A 19,077-nucleotide genomic window follows, 5' to 3' on the forward strand; every position below is an offset into this window, starting at 1 on the left:
ATCTGAAAAGTCTTTCTGAAGTCTTAAGATATTACCTTAAGAATAACAACCGATAAGCAGATAATAACTCTTTTTTCTGAGTGCTGCGGGCTCAGATACGAAAATTATCCTCTGATAGAGATACTTCACACTAAGCCACATCTCCTGACAGTCCTTTTGTCTGTCTATGAAAATCTCACTCAAATTTCAGCTTTCATCCCATTTTCATCACATTTTACATCGAAGACTTCATGTAAAAGAAAACTCGTAATTGTAGGCCGATACAATGAAATTCTTTGCGTGACTGATTACTGAAGGATTAGTCACGTCCGAATGACATAGAGCCAGACAGAAATCCTAAGACGGAATTAACGGGGTTGTAGGCCTTGTTCATCGTCCGGTATTATAGAAACTAGAAAACACAACGTTCCGGAAACTTGATCTGTTTCCTTCCTCAGGTGAGGGGGGAGATACATCAACTCTGCTGGGTTCCTCAGAAAAAAGCTAACCTCAATCACTGGAAAACCCCTGTCAGAGTCACTGCAACTATTCAATTACCTGAAACCAAGCTAATTCGGAGAGATATAACAGGAAAATATGCAATAAAAATTATGACAAATCACGCACATTGGTGGAACTAGAATAGAAAAATTCTTAACACTAACAGAATATAGACTTGGTGTTATCGAGTAGCTAATGCTGTTACTTTACTCCGTGGCCTGTAGTCAGCAAGCGAACTATACCGACCGAGAGACCGCCCCTTGTCGGTGAAGTTAGTGCCAACTTTAGAGGGTAGAGGGTGTCGCGTGGTCAGCGAAAGGAATCCATATGATAGTTAATTTCGGTTTTCTAGACCGGAGCCGCTAATTTCCTTGAAACATTTCAATTATCCTCACGAGGCTGAGTGGACCCCGTTCCAGACACACTACATCTCAGAGAATCTGGTAGCGTAGGGAAACGAACCCGGCACCTCTGGATCTGTAGCCAGGAAGCCTGACCACTAGACCACAGAGGCGATCCGCTTTTACATTACTACAACAGCGAATAAATTACACTTATCAATAAATAACTACATAGAAATTCTAATAAGTGTTTCGCAAAAAGAAGATGGAAAATCGTAATATAGGTTTATTTTTCGAATTCGGAACATTTTATTTACGTTGAGATTGAGCTTCTCGCAGCTGTGACTATGAAAAGTGTTATTCTGGGATCCGATTTTATGATGCGGTGTAATCCGGCCGGAGTTAAGCGTGGTTTCGGAGGAGTCCACTGCTTTCACGCACTCAGCAAGCAGAGATTCCTCTGCAGTAGAAAATACCTAGTTTTCTGACTTCTATTTGCGTCTTGCTCGTTTAGTATCTTTTTGCCACGAAGAATATAAACGTACTTTGAGACACTGAGAGTTTTTTAGACAAACAATTAAATAAACATACAATATAATAATATGCAGGAGATCAAGCTCAGGTAAAACGAATTTGAAAGCAAATATATTCCTGCGCAGCACACTGTTGCACTTCCAGATATCTGTGCCCTATAGAGATCAATGCATATAACAAGGAACAGACGATGTCCTTCACTGAAAGTCAGTATTAACACACTGTCACTGTACATGTCACCACGTTCATACTGAAACTTGCTTGGTGCTACTGAATTGTGAGCTTACTCCTTCTGCATAATAAATATTTTTCTGTATACGGATTTTTCTAAGATCCCTGTTAGCGTAGTCGGTATAGCGACTGGTTACAGGCTGGACGACTGAGGGGTCGGTCCCAGTAGGGTAAAAAATTTTTCTTTCTCCACGTCTTCCACACCGGTTCAGGGGTTCACCCAACCTCCTATCCAATGAGTACCGGGATTCTTTCACGGAGGTAAAGCGGCCGGGGCGAGAAGCTGACCATTCACCTCTAGCTAGTGCAGAGGTCAAGAAAATGTGGATCTATACATCCACTCTCCCATACGCCTTCATGGCGTAGTGCTTACTTAAGCACAGGGAAAATTTTACCTTTAACTTATCTTCCGTTCTAGAAAAAAACGCAATTAACGGGTTTGGGGATTCGTTGAGCTTACCACGCGACACCGTCTATCCGCAAAAGTTGGCACTAACTTTGCCGACAAACGGCAGTGGGTCGGTCGGCATAGTTCGCTTGCGGACTAAAACCACGTAGTTTTCAGTTTTATGAGAAGAATTTCAACATAGTCATCACTACAGTGATGTATGACGGTAGGCCTTTGAAAAGCGGTTGATGCTACAGGTGTGTTTAAGGAAATATAATGGAAACCAACACAGAGGCTGCATGAATTGTTTTCAAGTTAGGGTGACAACTGACATCGTCATAGCGTGAAACCTACATGGTGATATGCAACAAAGAAAGTTAATGTTTATATAAATTAATTCAAAGACCTATACTATGTAACCCTTTAGAATATTAAAATGCGCTATGATAATTCATTTCAATACACATTTTATTATTAGTTATTAGAGAGGGTGGGTTTCCCCATGCACATAGACCTGTAGTGGTCCATTGTGCTTCCCTCTATGATTTCTACCAGCCTCTATATCCTACCGGTATTGGTGCTTACCATCAGTCCCACCCAGCCAGGGACACCGGCTCTACTCGCTGAGAGGTATCTATAATGCTTCCCCCATCTACCGGAGGTATTAGTGACTGCTGTTGGGCGGGAAACGTCCGCAATTTTGCTCAGTGACCTCCTTTGGAGGTATGAGATTCTTTTACGTGCCGTAAAGCTACGACACGGGACCCACGGCTTAAAGTCCCTCCCGGAGGACTTGTTCCCTGAATTTTTCCGCCCTTAAAAATTCGACGACCTCCGCCGGGTATTTGAACCCGCGTACTACGAGTCGTGAGGTGGGAACGTTACTTCTAGACTACGGAGGCCGCTACATTTTACTATTATTTTACATATCGCTCTCTCCAAATTCTCATATACCTGCCACAGAATTACTTTGTTATGATGGTCATGCTTCTACCTAAATCCCCATACATTCGTAAAGTTTGTATATGCTACTGGGCAATAAAACAAGCGCTGTATTGACATCCATGTTACGTCCTTCACACTTGTGTCTCTAAGTGACTGGCTTCTTCCCAAGAAGAACTCCGCTCCACGGAGTTAGTTCGTTGGCTATCTAGCTAGTTGGTTGGTTATTTCATTGAATCGGCAGTTGTTTACTTACTTACTTAGCTAATTACCTAGCTAACTAGCTAGTTGCCTGTCTCCGTAGCCGAGCGGTCTAAAGCATGTACTGTCTTCATTCGCTTGGAAACCTGGATCGTGGGTTCGAATCCCACTCAGGGCATGGATGTTTAGTTTGTGTGTGCGCGTTTTTCTGTGTTTGTGTATAGGTAGAGGCCTTGCGACGAGCTGATCACCCGCCCAAAGAGTCCTACGGAACGTGTAAGATCTAGAAAAACTGAAGTGAACGGAGAAGTTCATGGAAGTAGGCCTAGGCCCACTGGGGCTGTAGTGCCAATGAAAAAAAAAAAATAGCTCGTTACGTTGATTAATTGGGTTGCTTGGTTCATTCGTTCGTTTGTTAGTTCGTAGTTTCGGTGGCTAATTGATTTTTTTTATTTGGTTGGTTCGTTGGTTGGTTGGCTACAAGCGTGACTTACAATCTTCCTGCGTTCAAGTTTAGCGAATTGTTACACTTTTAACTCGCACACGATCCCACAAATCAACTGCTTAATCCCGTCTAAAAGACGGACCAGGATAAAAAGTTTGGTTCTCAAATATGAAGACCATTCGACAAAATCGGCGCTGCTGAGAAGACTACACCAATAAATAAGTGAACGGAAGAATGAGAGTGAGGTCAGTGCTGAAATAAGCAAGTAATATGAGGGATTAGATTTACAACCTGCTAATATTATTGTGGCCGGTCACGGTAGCCGAGCGGTCTAAGGCATGCACTGTCTTCGCTCGCTCGGAAACCGGGATCGTGGGTTCCAATCCCACTCAGGGCATTGATGTTAATTTTGTTTATGTGCGTTTTTCTGTGTTTGTGTACAGGTAGAGGCCTTGCGACGAGCTGTTCACTCGCCCAAGGAGTCCTACCGTATGTGTAAGATCTAGAAAAATCGAAGTGAACGGAGAAGTTCATGGAGGTAGGCCTAGGCCCACTGGGGCTGTAGTGCCAAGAAAAAAAAAATATTATTGTGAAATGTAACTTGGAATAAGAGACTCCAACTAAAGTACAAAGGTGTGATGATAATATGATAATAATAACACAATATGATCTTATTAAATTCCTTCCCGCCTCCTTATCACACAACGACAAAAATTATAAAGTTTAAAGCAGTAATCAGCTCATGTTCCAAGTGGTATTTACTTATGTCTGGAAAAAAAAAATTCTTTCTTATCTTCTCAAAACTGTTAGTCCATCAGCCGATCATAAAACATAATCACACCTGTTAAGGATTATCCGTATTTATAATTTATGGGACATATCAATCTATTCGTGGAATTATTCATACACAACCCACAAGGATCGCTACATATAAAAGGCAGCCAGTAACCACAGCCTTCACACTTGCGAGTGGAGAGCAACAGAGAGGCATCACAAGGTAGGACTCGCTTTCCATTTACTACTAACAGAACAGAAGTACTATTTTGCAGAAACTTAATTCATAAGAAATACCATGTACATTATGGGATAGAATTCAAAGCACAGTTTGGAAATTTAATTGTTCACTTCTTCGAGAGCTTTTGTCTCTTTATCTGTCCCTAAACTTTGTTATGAAAGGTAAAGTCCCTGTGCTTAACTAGTTAAGCACTACGCCATGAAGACGTATGGGGGAGTGGATGTATATATTCACATTTTATTGAGCTCGGAACTAGTTGGAGTTGAGTGGTCAGCTTAACGCCCCGGCCAAAAAAAACCCCGGGGAACGGGCCTCCAGTTCACATTGGATAGGATGTTGGGTAGACCTCAGAGCCTGTCTGGACGACGTGGAGAAGAGAAAATTCTTCACCACACCGGGACTCGAACTCCGACCAATCGGTCGTTCAGCCAGTAGCCAATCACTAAACCGACTGCGCTAGCTAATAAAATTTAAGTCGGTATTTTTCGTTTCTCATTCCATTGCATTTCTTCTCAGAATTACTGGGGTTTAAAACTTTTCCCATCGTCCGGTATACTGAAAAATAGAGAACACAACGTTTCGGAAACTGAATCTGTTTCCGTCTTCAGGTGAGGGGAGAGACGCCTACTCTGTTGGGTCCCTTAGAAAGGGCTGACCTCAATCACTGGACAACCCATATCAGATTCAATATAGCTATTTAAAAACCTGAGACAAGACTACGTCGAAGGGAGACAACAGGAAAATATGAAATAATAGTGATTAAGCACACACATTCATGGAAACAGGATATAAAGAGAGGTGGAAATTTATACTACACACCTAACCAAGAAACCAAGTCCATGGACACCAATGTACAGAACTGAATGGGGAATTTGTGGAAAAATATACTCCATTTCTACGTTTGCCAGTCAGTCAGGAGGATATCTGTCTCAAAGTACAAGACAAATAATGAATTAGAAACGACAAGAGTTTGTACTTTACTAGCTATTTAAATACAGAGGCTGTCCAGCTGACTGTTCTTCTACGAGATCAAGCATTTGTGAGATTGCATCCAAACCAATGGGATGCTTAATTTCGGTTCGACCTGTAAATCGAGTTCAAGGGAACTTTCAACAGTACAAGTATCAAATTTATGAAACATCGAAAGTCAATGCCATTTTTGGTCTATAAAATCTAGATTGCTAAGGAGAAATGCAGAAAAATGAGTATAAAGGTGCACTGCTTACAGCTTAATGGGAGAGTGCAATTCTAGAAATTTACTCAGCAGAAATAGGCTAAAATAAAAGATATACAATTAACGGTTGCATTTTCAAACCAAGGGGACAATGAATCACTTCCTTATAATATAAATGGCAAACAATATGAGTAAGATTAAAAGTTCTGTCTTATTTCTTTCACTGGTCGCAAACTTCGATATTAGTATATAGAATATGGCAACTTTCTCACTAAACAACTAATGCAACTAAAAAATTAAGCGGAACATAGCATAGTATTACAGTGAATTATTCCATTTTAAAACAGTTATTTGATCATACAACATTCAACGTCAGTTCATAAAATACACAGCTAAATATTCATTACTTCTGCAGGGTTCAAATATGTTGTCTTTCCTACGCAGGCAGACCTAATTCAGGTGGCACTGAACCTACGAGAAAATGAAGAGGCAAGCGATAATTATCGCGGCCGTGGCCCTATTTCTGGGGGCAGAGGCTGGACTTATCAAACCATCTCCAGGAACAGCGGCTGAACATATCAAACCTCAGCCTGCACCAGACGCTGAACTTACGAAACCGATACCAGAAGCAGACAACGAACTTCTGAAACCGGCTCCGGGAACAGGCGGTTCCCTCACAAGACCGGCTCTCGGAACAGACGGTTCTCTCACAAGACCGGCTCCTGGATCAGAAGAACGCAATGAACTAATCAAACCGGCTCCGGGAGGTGAGAATGAACTAATCAAACCGGCTCCGGGAGGTGAGAGTGAACTAATCAAACCGGCTCCGGGAGGTGAGAGTGAACTAATCAAACCGGCTCCGGGAGGTGAGAGTGAACTAATCAAACCGGCTCCGGGAGAAGACAATGAACTCATCAAACCCCTTCCTGGCACCGGCGGAGAATTGATCAAACCCCTTCCTGGCACGGACGAAGAACTCATCAAGCCCCTTCCTGGTACAGATGAAGAACTCATCAAGCCCCTTCCTGGTACCGGCGGTGAACTCATCAAACCCCTTCCTGGCACCGGCGGAGAACTTATCAAACCCCTTCCCGGCACCGGAGGGGAACTCATCAAACCCCTTCCTGGCACCGGCGGAGAACTAATCAAACCCCTTCCTGGCACCGGCGGAGAATTGATCAAACCCCTTCCTGGCACAGACGAAGAACTCATCAAGCCCCTTCCTGGCACCGGCGGAGAANTGATCAAGCCACTCCCAGGGACCGGCAGTGAACTCATCAAACCTAGTCCCGGCTGCGACCTCATACAACCACAACCACTTCCAGGGACAGACGAATCAGTTCCGGGGGCAAGGAAAGTCTTGCCGCATCTTGGTGGGTATTTGTTAAAAACTCACTGTAACCAGACACAACCGGAATTGTTATTCTCAGTTTCAATTAACAATCATAATCTAGATTAGATCATAATGACCTCTGAAGAGTTATGTGTCGTCTTCATTCTTCCGATAATATTTACTGGTTCTAATTCGCAACGTAAGTTAACGGTCTCTTCACTTTATGAATTTTAACGAGAAACGCCTCTATGTTTAGTTTGCTATGCCTGCTACATGATTGTTTCGCCATGAGTTCCTCTGGTTTCAGTTCTGAGTGCTGTACTCGAGGAAGAAGTGAAAAAAGCAGAGATTTCAGTCTCCTCCGCAATCCAGAAGGTATGATTACCCACATACATTACCAATCAATCAGCAAAATGTAGTTTCAATCGCGTATTAGTCGCCACGCTAAGATGTTTGCTTGCCTACTGAACCCCAACTGATTCCTGCAAACCTCTTCAAGATAACGATATAAAATATACTTTGTATTTTTAAGCAGAAGAATCTCTTTTACAATCTGCGTCTTTTAATAACTACACACTGCTTACAAAATGGTGTGAATATTTGTCATCTGTAGCTTAGGACTTAAAATGGATATGATGGTCTTGTTTCTAGTATTTTATACATCATCAACCAATATAGTTATTACTACATGTAAGCATAAAATTTGTTAGGTGGGGAATACTTTATACCGAGCGCCATCTGTAGGTCTGCGTACAATCCACCTATAGTCCCCATTTGCAAGGGACTCTGTAAAATGTCCTTTGAAACGTTTATAACTGTTTCAGTGATACGTGCGTTGAATTTTTTCCAGCGTGCTCACGCTCTGGTTGTTAACCTGGTAGACCTTGTATCATTTCCGAAAATCAGATGCTTACAGGTACCGTTCGTAATTTGCATCTGGCATTAGGGGCTCTTCCTGATAACAGGATATCGTCACTGGTCCCTTTTCCTTCCATGTTTATGTTGAGCACTGCTTTAAAATAGACCACGACTACGACTGGTTACCCTTTCCTAATATCAGTACATGACCCTTCTGATAGTTCACATGAAGCCTTAACAACACTAACATTAGCTGCAGCGTTGTTAAAAAACAATGAAATATCATGATACAAGTTTCACAGACACGATTGCCGTAAATGTAAAGATCTAGATATTTATTGCGGAGGTATCCGTTTCGAGTACCGTTCAGATTATCGGCTATCTCAAATGAGAGAGTCAGCACAACCAAGTGCAAACTGGGATATCGGAGCACATTATGTAATTCCTTAAGCCTTCATTCTACATGACTATCTTCCCCTAACATTCCGCACTAAGTCACTTGTGAGACAGAGTTCTTTATTTAAACAATTAATTAATCACATTTTCCACAGCGACGAAATCAATTGTCAAAATATAAGTGTTATAAATAAAAGGTAAAAAGGGCAAAGCTATCCCTGTAACAGACCGTGGAGGTCCATAGGGTTGTGAGACGTCGAGGCTTCCACATCATCTAGTAAATCGGCTCACGGATGATGGTAAGGTTGTCAGCCTTACGCGCCGGTCGCACTTTAACCCCAGGAAGATTTCTGGTACTCATTTCTGTTAGAGGCTGAGTTCATCGTAGCTTCATACTGCGGCTGGAAGGATTAGGCCAATTGAAAAAAAAAATTAATCGGGGCTCGAACCCGCAACCTTCCGGCTTGTAGCATAGGGCCCCAACCAACTACGCTACCGCGCTCCCCCAAGCGCTATAAATAATATTTACAAAATACAGATTAATTTAAACCTATTTTATTCTGTTAATATACGCATATATAATGTGTTCACTTACAGGACGCAAAACTATACAGTTCGATCCCCGCGGAAGCAGACCTGGCGCTTGACAACATCTATCTCAATATTGATGACGACATATCAGTGTAAGTTTCGTTATCTGTTAATTTTCTATCGTCTTTCTTCATTAAACACATGTAATAAGAAGGGGAACTATAGACATTAAAACACAATGACTAAAATTTCAGCAATATTATGTATCGTTTCTAGGTCTCTGTCTTATAAATTTGGTGCAAATTTTCGTAAGCTACTGTTTATACAAAATGGACTGAAACATTCCCTGCATATTAACATTTTAGTTTACATGTCTACAGAACTGCATCTTCTAAGTTCCTGGTAACAATTGTGCAGTTATTAGGGACTACACGAGCAGGTACATTTCTCTAAAACAATATGCTAATTATCAGCATTATATATTGTTAGTTTAGATTGTAATATTATTAAAGACGAATTCAGGGTGAATTTATCGAAAGAGTAAAATTAATAATGCCTATGTGTAGACTGCTATGAAACTTGTCACAAGGCCGACATTTTAGAATTCCTAGAAAAACAGACAATGAACACAGGTCTCAGGGAATTCACAGCAGAAAATTAGCATAGAACCAAATCTGTAGTAATTTCCAGTTTTCACAAAGCGACTCATTAAGATGTAAATTCCTATTCTAATTGTTGACTGTTTGTAACTTTTTCTTCAAATTCTGGTGTTACAGAGAACTTACCAACCTAAAGCTTGTGAACGCACCAGTCGTTGATGTGGCATCTGCGAAACCCAACCTCGAATTCCTGAACCTGGGTCTAGACATCGAACTAGGGACTCTTCAAGTTGGAGGAAAATTCGAAATTATCAGCAAGAACGTCTTGGCTGAAATTCCGGTCACCAGCTCCGGCGACTTCATGTAAATTATTATTATTGTTTGCACGTAAATAAACATGAATTGAATTATTATTATTGTATTAAACGCTATAACTTCACGCACAAAATAGGAAATGTAAATTGAATTCAGATACTGTATAGCTTATTATTACGTGAGATTTTTAATTTTTATGAAGCAATTTTCAATATTAATTGCAATCAGAATGATTCCACGTTTATGGAAAGTTCAGAATTACATCAAATATTGGCTTTAATCTGGAAATTTTATTTGACTGGACAAAGAACAGATAACTGTACGTTAAAATATAACTAATTTAAAACATCTTAACTGAAAGTTGCGAATATAGCTAAATGGTTTATTTTTACTTTTATTGTAAGCATGAAGTAACTTCTTCTCTACACGTGTTGCAACTGAAGACTTATTTTAGTGATTACAATAAATTTAAGCACAGAACAGTATAATCATTTAGCTGCAGCAAGTGTATCATTCGCGGATGTGCAAATGATGCAATTAAATTCTTTATAATATTTCCAAGAACTGAAACGACATAGTTAAAGCATACATTTATGCTTCCCCTGCTTCTAAATATAAAACTAAATGCTTTCCATATCCATATTTTTGCTAATTTTGAAAACACAAACCAATAAGTTGTGTGGAAACTCCTTGCGATATACGAGTAATCTTTCGTTTTCAGTCTGAGAAATGCTGACGTCAAGGCTACTGGGAAAGTGGGTCTCTCACTTGAGGGAGATTCCTTCAAGACCATCAACTACGATGTCCTGTATAAACCAATTGGATCATACCTTTCGGTTAGTGAATTTTCAACTCATTTAACCAAAATATATTATCTATTTTATTGTTAATTTCATTACTGCATAATTCTTTTTGTCCTTCTTTATATGCATGTATTTCTATTCACCAAATATCAACTATAATATTTAAGTCACTCATATTTTCAATAATCTTCAATCACATTATGTTCTGTTTTCAGGTTAGTTACGAAAGCGACAACAAGCGCGTCGTTAGTGGCTTTGCTGTAGGGAAGAATGGTAAGGTGTTCCATGTATTTCACATTGTCTGTAATGACACACAGTACCACTTGCTCCACTATATTCTCTCAAATCCATACTATTCATGTTCTACAGCGCAAAGAATGCTGGGTGCTCCTCAACACTTAACACTAGTATCGCAACACAAATACATGACCCGTGCTCTCTCATCCTGGAGGGTGGTTCTTTCTTTCTTCAATATGACAAACAAATATCAGTAAACAAAAATATATCAAGTGACATCGCTTAAATAAAGCAACGGCTCTGTTCGCCGTTAAGCACAAAACTTACCGTCTAAACAAAATGAATCTATCACTTAAGTCGCAGAAAAACTCTACAACAAAACCTCATGCAGAACAACAGATTTAAACAACTTCCAAGTAGCAGTTTATTTATAAGGATTTAACTTATTGCAAGTCAAAACGGGTACAGTGTTACACCTAATAAAAAAGAATATCTCACTGATTCCTGATTGTGAACTGCCAACAAAAGTAAATAGGCTATATATTACTTTCACTAACTATAAAGTCATTCTCGTGAATTCTACCAATACATACACGTGTATGCAGCACATGAGCCTAGACATAAGCTTCATAAGGGTGCTATAGAATTATATCCGTGAATCCTACCAACACATATGCAGCGCATGGGCCAACACATAAGAGTGTAATGTGATCGGTATTTCAGAGGCTAAGGTCGTCGACCGCATTAATCGTGAGCTGAAGAACCTGCTTAATCGTCTCGTGAAGAAGCGACTCGACGACATCCTGCAGACAATGCCAGTGACTGAACTGATCCGTGAAACCAGAACTGCAAGCTCCTACAGGTAACCTTCACTTCCCCCCACTTTGACGGCTTCAACAAAACAATAACGAAACGAATGGTTTAATGGCGTCACAGCGGTGGTTATGAAGAATTCTATTTTCTGGGGTATAGCGCCGTGTTGACTTTCAAAGGATTACACAGTGTTATATTCCAGATAAGCCAACAAATAGGGCACAACTATTTTACAATTTCAAAGTTTCTAATCTCAAAACTTGACCTTAAACAGCGATGAAGTTACATAAACTCAGTTTTAAGTCTTCTGCTTCTCTCTGGTGTATCATGTCCACTTCCTGAGAGGGAAACCACATTATTAAACATTTTACATATATATATGAAACAGTGTTGGGGTTTAAACTCTCGACCTTCCAGCAGATTCAGGTTTTCAGCGAGGCTTGTCGATTTAACATTAATTTTACCCTTATCATCTAATCGGTGTGATAATATTGTCACGTGTATTAGTGACTATAGACGGGGTTTGGATTGCTGAATAGATTTATTGACCACTTGCAAGTCGTAACTACGAATAATTATTACAATACTACCGAGTTCCACACTATAAATCACTCAACACTAAGTTTTATCAGTATATTTCCACTAGTCTTTACTTGGTACAACGGCTATTCCTCCGCAGTGTCTTCACTAGACTTTCAGGTAACAAATCTCAGCAATGGAGGTTCTTCAGCTTCCGTTGTCTGGTGGTTAACAGTCCACAGCTGTACCCTCAGCTCAACTCTCAATTACTGCTTGCTTCTTCTTATATAGACTCGGGTCGAACCTCACGGAAAAAAAAAAAAACGTCAGTTACCCATCAATTGATATATGCGAACCACATTGAAAATACAGCTTCCTCTATTGTTATATTTACAGCGCTGCTGCATAGAAACGGAAGTTATCTGATTTTTGTTGTCGAGGGAATATGTTTATCGAACCGCTGCTTAGCAATGGGTCTACATGTCACAACATGAAATTCCTCTCACATACAGTAATTCACCCTAAACTTTTATCAAGATTATGACAATCTATTAACATTGCCCAAATAATTTTCGCGGAAATTCGCATCCAATTTAGGACAAAATTTGACTTTCTCTATAACAATGGGCCATTGTATGATTTATCTTACTTTCTTGTCTTCTTTCCAGGCAACACGTAAGAGCTCTTAGAGCTCTGGTAAATGATTACGTGGATGAACTTCTGCAAAGTGCGCAACTTTTTGTAGACAATAACAACCTGAACGAAATTTCTACTCCTGATATAGAAGCAGGTTTCTCAAAGGAGGTAAGTTACTTTTTTCACTGAATCGGTCAAATAATAGATATCGCTTACTGAAGAGTGTACAGCAGATCCATGCCTACGTATTGACAATTCCAGATCTTGTGGATCACGTGGCGCGGGCGTTTCGCAGCAAATGACGGTCGAGCCAGAGACTTGGCTTCCCTCACAAGGACAGGAGACCTTAGTCTGGATTATGACAAAGACAGAGGAGCCGTCACAGTGTTCGGAAGTGTGGGACTGTCCCAGCTGGGTGTAAGTTGATATCTGGCCAGCCTATGTTCTGTTCCCAGAAGTGAATCTCGGCTTGTAGTACCACCAAGTCTGTGGCTACGTCTTGTTGTGAAGGTGCATAGGACACACAAATTGCCTATACGAACTATAACTTTCTTAAATAAAAAATATAATATTTTAATATACTGAAGGAAGTAGACATTACTTACTTACTCATGGAGCTGAGCCTTTCTTCAGAATCCGCCAATTGTGCAGCTACTCCAGAACGTCCCAGCATTCAATGGAACCCGAAGGCTCATTACCGTGTTCACAAGAGCCCTACACTGGTCTCTATTCTCAGCCACAACAATTCAATCCATACCATCCCATCCTATCTCTCTAAGATCCATTTTAAAATTGTGCACCCACCTATGCCTTGGTGTTCCCAGTGGTCTCCTTCCTTCTGGCTTTCCCACCAATATCCTATATACATTCCTTGACTCCCCCATTCGTGCTACATGCCCTGCACACCTCATCCTCCTTGACTTGATCATTCTAATTATACTCGGAGAAGAGTACAAATTATGAAGCTCCTCATTAGAGACACGAAATTTCATGAGATGAATAAATAAACAGAATTAGTTTACAACACAAAAGATGTCCAAAATAGTTAGGACCATTACAAATATGAAAAAGTGAAGCTCAAGAAATCGCTGCTATGGCACAGATGTCTCATATCTAAAAAAAATAGTATCCATAAACTCAGAGGATATCTTTTCTACCCACTACTGTATATTGTTATGACATTTAGTCTCTTACCCCAGAGATAAGTAATATCACTGTGGTTACCATGAGTAGACACGAGGAGGTAGGAGAAACAGGAATTCATTCGGCATATGGTCTGAAAGGATCTTGGAGGGGGGGGGGGCTACTTGGATGACCTAGGCACAGATGGAAGGAGAACATCAGCAGAACATATTGTAATGGATTTGGTCAAAACGTTTCTAGTTAACGGCTGGGTAAACACGTTCTAAAGTGAAACGATGGAACATGTGTCTCAGTGGACGAATGTTATAGCTAGTTGGTAGGAAACAGCACGCGTGCCAATGAACTCGCTGGCTAGGAATCACGTGACTTGTTATCTGTGTTTCCCGTGCGAAGCCTATATAAAGAAGATCTGTTGTAGCTTAGATTAGTGCGGAGCGCAGTGCGGTCCAGGTTAGTTAATACTGAGAATCCTAGTGCGTGTGCAGCGGAGGCCGTGTAAATTAGCGACAGCACTGTATTGATTGTAATTAAGAGAGATTGTAAACCAAGTGTCAATAAATACAATCAGCGGAAGTAGAACCCGTTATTTTCGTCAAGCGTACCCCACCTACACGTGACAATATCTTTATAGAGCACAAACCAATAATAATTCAACCGAACCCTAAGGGGTATCTAGTTTTGTATTGCTACCTAAAGACATCACTAACCATTTCATTACTTGCAGGTTCGATACAGTTATCTAGCGCAATTCCAGGGCCTTGGGCCATCTGGCTCCGTAGGGGCACAGGTCGGCCAGAACTCCATCTTCTTTAAAGTAGACCTCGTCTTGGCTGTCGAGCCTGTTATAGACCTCCAGGATTTCCACATCGAGTATGCCAAGTAAGTACGTTACTGACTTACAAGAATGCTCTAAGTCTCCATATTGTTATCACAAAAGGTAAATGCAAAGATATTCCTGTAACAGGCCGTGGAGGCCCACAGGGTTGTGAGACGTCGAGATTTCCACATTTTCTAGACAACAGGATTACAGATGGCGGTAAGGTTATCAGCCTTACGCGCCGGCCGCCCTTTAACCCCACGAAGATTCCTGGTACTCATTTCTGCCAGAGGCTGAGTCGACCCCAGGGCCATAGTGTGGCTGGAAGGATTCGGTTAATTGAAAGGAACCACCTTATCGGCATCATACGTAAATTTAAAGTATCTTAGGGTTTGGTATAATGTTAAGGATTACGATACCTCATTTTAAAATTATGAATGATACATAACGATAGTTGCATGACGTACGGGTAAGTACTTATATAACGATCGTTTAGAATTTTACACAAATGTTGATAATTAAGTACACTGATTCAATCGAAAATCTGAACGAACAATTACCAATGTGCGTTTATTCTGTGTTTGTGTTGCTCCGTGTGTAGGCAGCGGCGTTGCGATGGGTTGTTCTCCCGTCTAGGGAGTCCTACCGATTGTTTATAGGATCAATAAACTGAAAAATCAGCAAAGGCCCAATAAAGGGAAGCAGAACCATAATAATAATAGTCTAGAAATCTTCAGTAACTAATCTGTTAGAACCGAGTAGAAGTCTCACACGTAATCCGCCAGGAATATACCACGTATGTGAACCTACGCACATCAAATTAATAGAGGCACCGTTAGAATAATCCCAAGACATGAAATCAGTAATAAGCATATTATAAGCACGTTCAAATATACAGCATAATGTTACCACAAAATTTAGAATTTTAGTAAAACCTACGATTTACGAGTCGAACCTATGCTTTATATAATTCGGGTTTTTACAATAATATGTTCTCTCTCAACAGGGACATCAAAATTGAAGTGTCAGGGCTTGGTATCCTTGACTGGCTGGTATCCAACATTGCAACTTGGATTGTTGGCGTGTTCAACGATGAAATAGTAGGCACTGTGGACGGACTCCTTCGAGAATACGTGGAAGGAATCCTGCCATCCGTGGACCCCAATAAATACTTCGGATAGGTAACTGAGCAAAGGGAAAAGACTGCAGTAGTATAAAGTAGTGTGTATTGTTATGATTATCTTGTCTTAAAAGTCACTGTACTATTAAAGTGGAAAATAAAAATGTAGATTCAGCAATTGAACTTGTGTGATATTTATTTCAGAAAGAAGTTACGTACGTGTTCACCGTAACATATGAATGTGATAGAGGGACCTGAATAAAGTGAAACAAACAACTAATCCTCTAGACGTTCAACACAATTAAAAGCAATCTCACAACAGGATATGATCCTGATCCAGTTGTGTCCTATCCTAAAAATATATTTCACGATAACCAGAACTGTAGCCTGGTTTCAAGAAAATATTGGGTGGCTTTTATTTTATTTGTGGGAAGAACTGAAGTGCAATACTCAACCGCATTTCAGTGGCTGAAAATTAACTAAATAATGAGCAGTAAAATACCTGTATGTAGTCTGCCACATAGTCTTGTATTTAAAGAGCACTATCATATGCGATGTAGTGCCATGTAGTCTTACAGAATTCCGCTCATGTTTCGGAGAAATTTTATGCCTCTATCTTCATCATCAAAGTGTAAGCCAAGCATGAAATCAACAAATACTAAGCGACAAACAGTGCTTGATTTTGTGTTAAAATCCTTTCTAGTGTACAGAGTGTCAATGTTGAATAAAAGTGACCGTTTCAGAGACCACCTCTGTCTCCATCAATAGGGTAGATGTGGTGAATGACCGTATGTCGCTGATTCTTATAGCAGTTTGTCAAATCGATGCACCTTCCTATAGGTGTTCTCTGCGGTAAGACGACTGAGCCAGACTGTGTGGTCACCCATCCGACTCTACCCCTCACCATGTTGCTTAACCTAGTGTCCTGTTGTCATATTGTTTTCTTTTCTTTTCTGCATGCTCGTCTCTGTGTCTACTTGGGATTTCTGTGCTATATGGACTCCAGTTTAGAAAACCGGAATTAACGGCCGTGGGGATTCGTTGCTCTAACTACATAACACCCTATATCCGCAAAAGTTGGCACTAGCTTCGCCGATAAACGGCGGTCGCTTGGTCGGTATAGTTCGCTTGCGGACTATATGCCACGGAGTTTGTTTGTTGTGTGTTGGAGCGCCTTAATAAGCTGGCGCTGAGACCCCACGCTTTACTGACCTTGAACCCTCCCTCTCTTTCTAGGCCTGTATTGTCCGAATGCAATTTTATGTCTGTCGCTTCTCTGACAAATCGGTTCATACAGCTCGATGTTTTGGCTAGTGCTTTGGTCTCACGGAACCTGATACGGTGGCCTCATTCAATGCTGTGTTCAACTACTGCAGACTTGGTCGCTTAATACTCATGCAAACGCAGATGCTGTGCATGTTCTTTGCGCCTTGTTTCACTGGATCAACCCGCCTGTACTATATACACTTTTTCATATTCACACATAATATTACAAACCCCCGAGACTTTCAGTCCTAAATCATCTTCTGCTAATCTCAGTACGTGGAAACTCTCCTTAGCAGGGATGTGCACTGTATTTATATTAAATTTTCCCAGTAACCTGCATATCTTGTACCACATATGGAATCAGCACCAGTTTATTAAGGCAATCCAACACACATAGATCACGAAAATCCCAAGCAGACACAGAGAAGGGCATGCAGAAAAGAAAAGAAAACAATATGACAACAGGACACTAGGTTAAGCAACATGGTGAGGGGTTAGAGTCGGATGGGTGACCACACAGTCTGGCTCAGTCATCTTACCGCAGAGCACACCTATAGGAAGGTGCATCGATTTGTCAAACTGGTATAAATATCAGCGACATACGGTCATTCACCACATCTACCCTGATGATGGAGACAGAGGAGATCTCTGAAACGGTCGCTTTTATTCAACATTGACACTCTGATCGCCCGTGAAAATTTTAACACATTTATTCGGGGTGAAATCTTACATAGGGCTTAGTTTACTATTCAATCCTGAAGATATGAGCAATTTCTTCTTTCGTAACGTTGATGACCTTCCGAAGTAAACGGAAATACATTCCAGAAAATAGCATATATCACTCTGAGAATCTCAAATCTAGCAAGTCTTCTATTTAGGGTTATTGCTAGTGGGGTGGGACTAAGTCCCTTGTACTGCGGCCACTTCTGGCCTATTGTACTATCTATTTAGGGTTACGCTGTAGGAACCACTGCCTGGAAAAATGAAATTCGTTGCAGAGAGATCACACCGGGCCTGAAGAACCAGATGATTCCCTTTCGACGATTTATGAGAAAAGCTGAGTGCATTTGAAAGCTTCTTAATGACTTTGTATCAGTAAGTAAAAAGACAATAATAATTTCGCTGAGCACAGCCCTCCTTTATAAGCTAACAATTGTCCAGCTATTCAGTAACTCTTTACCTACACGGAATCCACAAGTTCATTACTGTGTCCGCAGGGCGCGCCACTAGGCCCTGCCATAAGAAACCTGAAACCAGTTCACACCCTCACACCCTATCAGTGTTTCTCAACCGCCGGGCCGCGGCCCGGCAACGGACCCTCGTCTTATAGAAAAAAGAACTCACCGGGCCACGGTCTGACAAAGGTTGAGAACCACTGCTCTGTATCCTTAAGATTAATGTTATTAGTTTCAAATCATGTACGCCTTAAGAATATTTGACAAGAATTTCTCAAAATCATTTTCCCTGGTTCGTACATTAGTAATATTTGTACTGTTACGTAACATTCGCTGCTCATAAAGTGAATAAACTTATTAAATCGTTAGAACCGTATCTGTGAGCCTTCTTGCGAGGAATTTTATCATCCTAGAACCAACTGAAAGAGTCTCAACTTGAGGTTCTCACAGAAGCGGTGGTCTTCTGGATTTTAACGTCATGTAGATCGAAACTACACGGCGTTACAATCCAAAAGAGCGTATCTTTTAACTGAAATATTGTTTTAATTGCTTCTGTCCGAATTTCGAAAGAGCCAAAACTCGAAACTGACAACATATTTTATGGTATGGTTTTCACGGCGGTGACAATGAAGAATGCCTTATTATGGGATGTGGCGCCGTGTAGATCTTGTGTGAACCGACGTTTCGGAGGAATGTATCGCCTACAACTTCATGGTAACGTGAGCAGGTGGCTGCGGACTCTCGGCAACCATTTGCTCACATCCA

General features: G+C 40.8%; 1 protein-coding gene and 1 long non-coding RNA gene across 2 annotated transcripts in view; one reads left to right on the top strand and one right to left on the bottom strand.

Moving 5' to 3' along the window:
* Positions 1-4,473: 4,473 nt before the first annotated feature.
* LOC111868531 lies at positions 4,474-16,054 on the top strand. The gene is made up of 12 exons (XM_023859245.2): positions 4,474-4,559; positions 6,196-7,124; positions 7,392-7,459; positions 8,936-9,021; positions 9,646-9,831; positions 10,505-10,619; positions 10,802-10,859; positions 11,547-11,685; positions 12,824-12,959; positions 13,053-13,208; positions 14,659-14,813; positions 15,758-16,054. Exons 2-12 carry the CDS (start codon positions 6,233-6,235, stop codon positions 15,930-15,932), a joined length of 2,166 nt encoding a protein of 721 aa, XP_023715013.1. The 5' UTR covers positions 4,474-4,559; positions 6,196-6,232; the 3' UTR covers positions 15,933-16,054.
* LOC117282634 overlaps positions 11,707-19,077 on the bottom strand; it is a 128,058-nt gene continuing 120,687 nt past the window's right edge. Inside the window, exon 3 of the long non-coding RNA XR_004513451.1 lies at positions 11,707-12,459. This is a non-coding gene — a long non-coding RNA (uncharacterized LOC117282634). The remainder of the gene's footprint in view (positions 12,460-19,077) is intronic.

The sequence above is a fragment of the Cryptotermes secundus genome, unplaced genomic scaffold (genome assembly GCF_002891405.2).
Source record: "Cryptotermes secundus unplaced genomic scaffold, Csec_1.0 scaffold239, whole genome shotgun sequence".
NCBI classification, from domain to species: Eukaryota; Metazoa; Arthropoda; class Insecta; order Blattodea; family Kalotermitidae; genus Cryptotermes; species Cryptotermes secundus.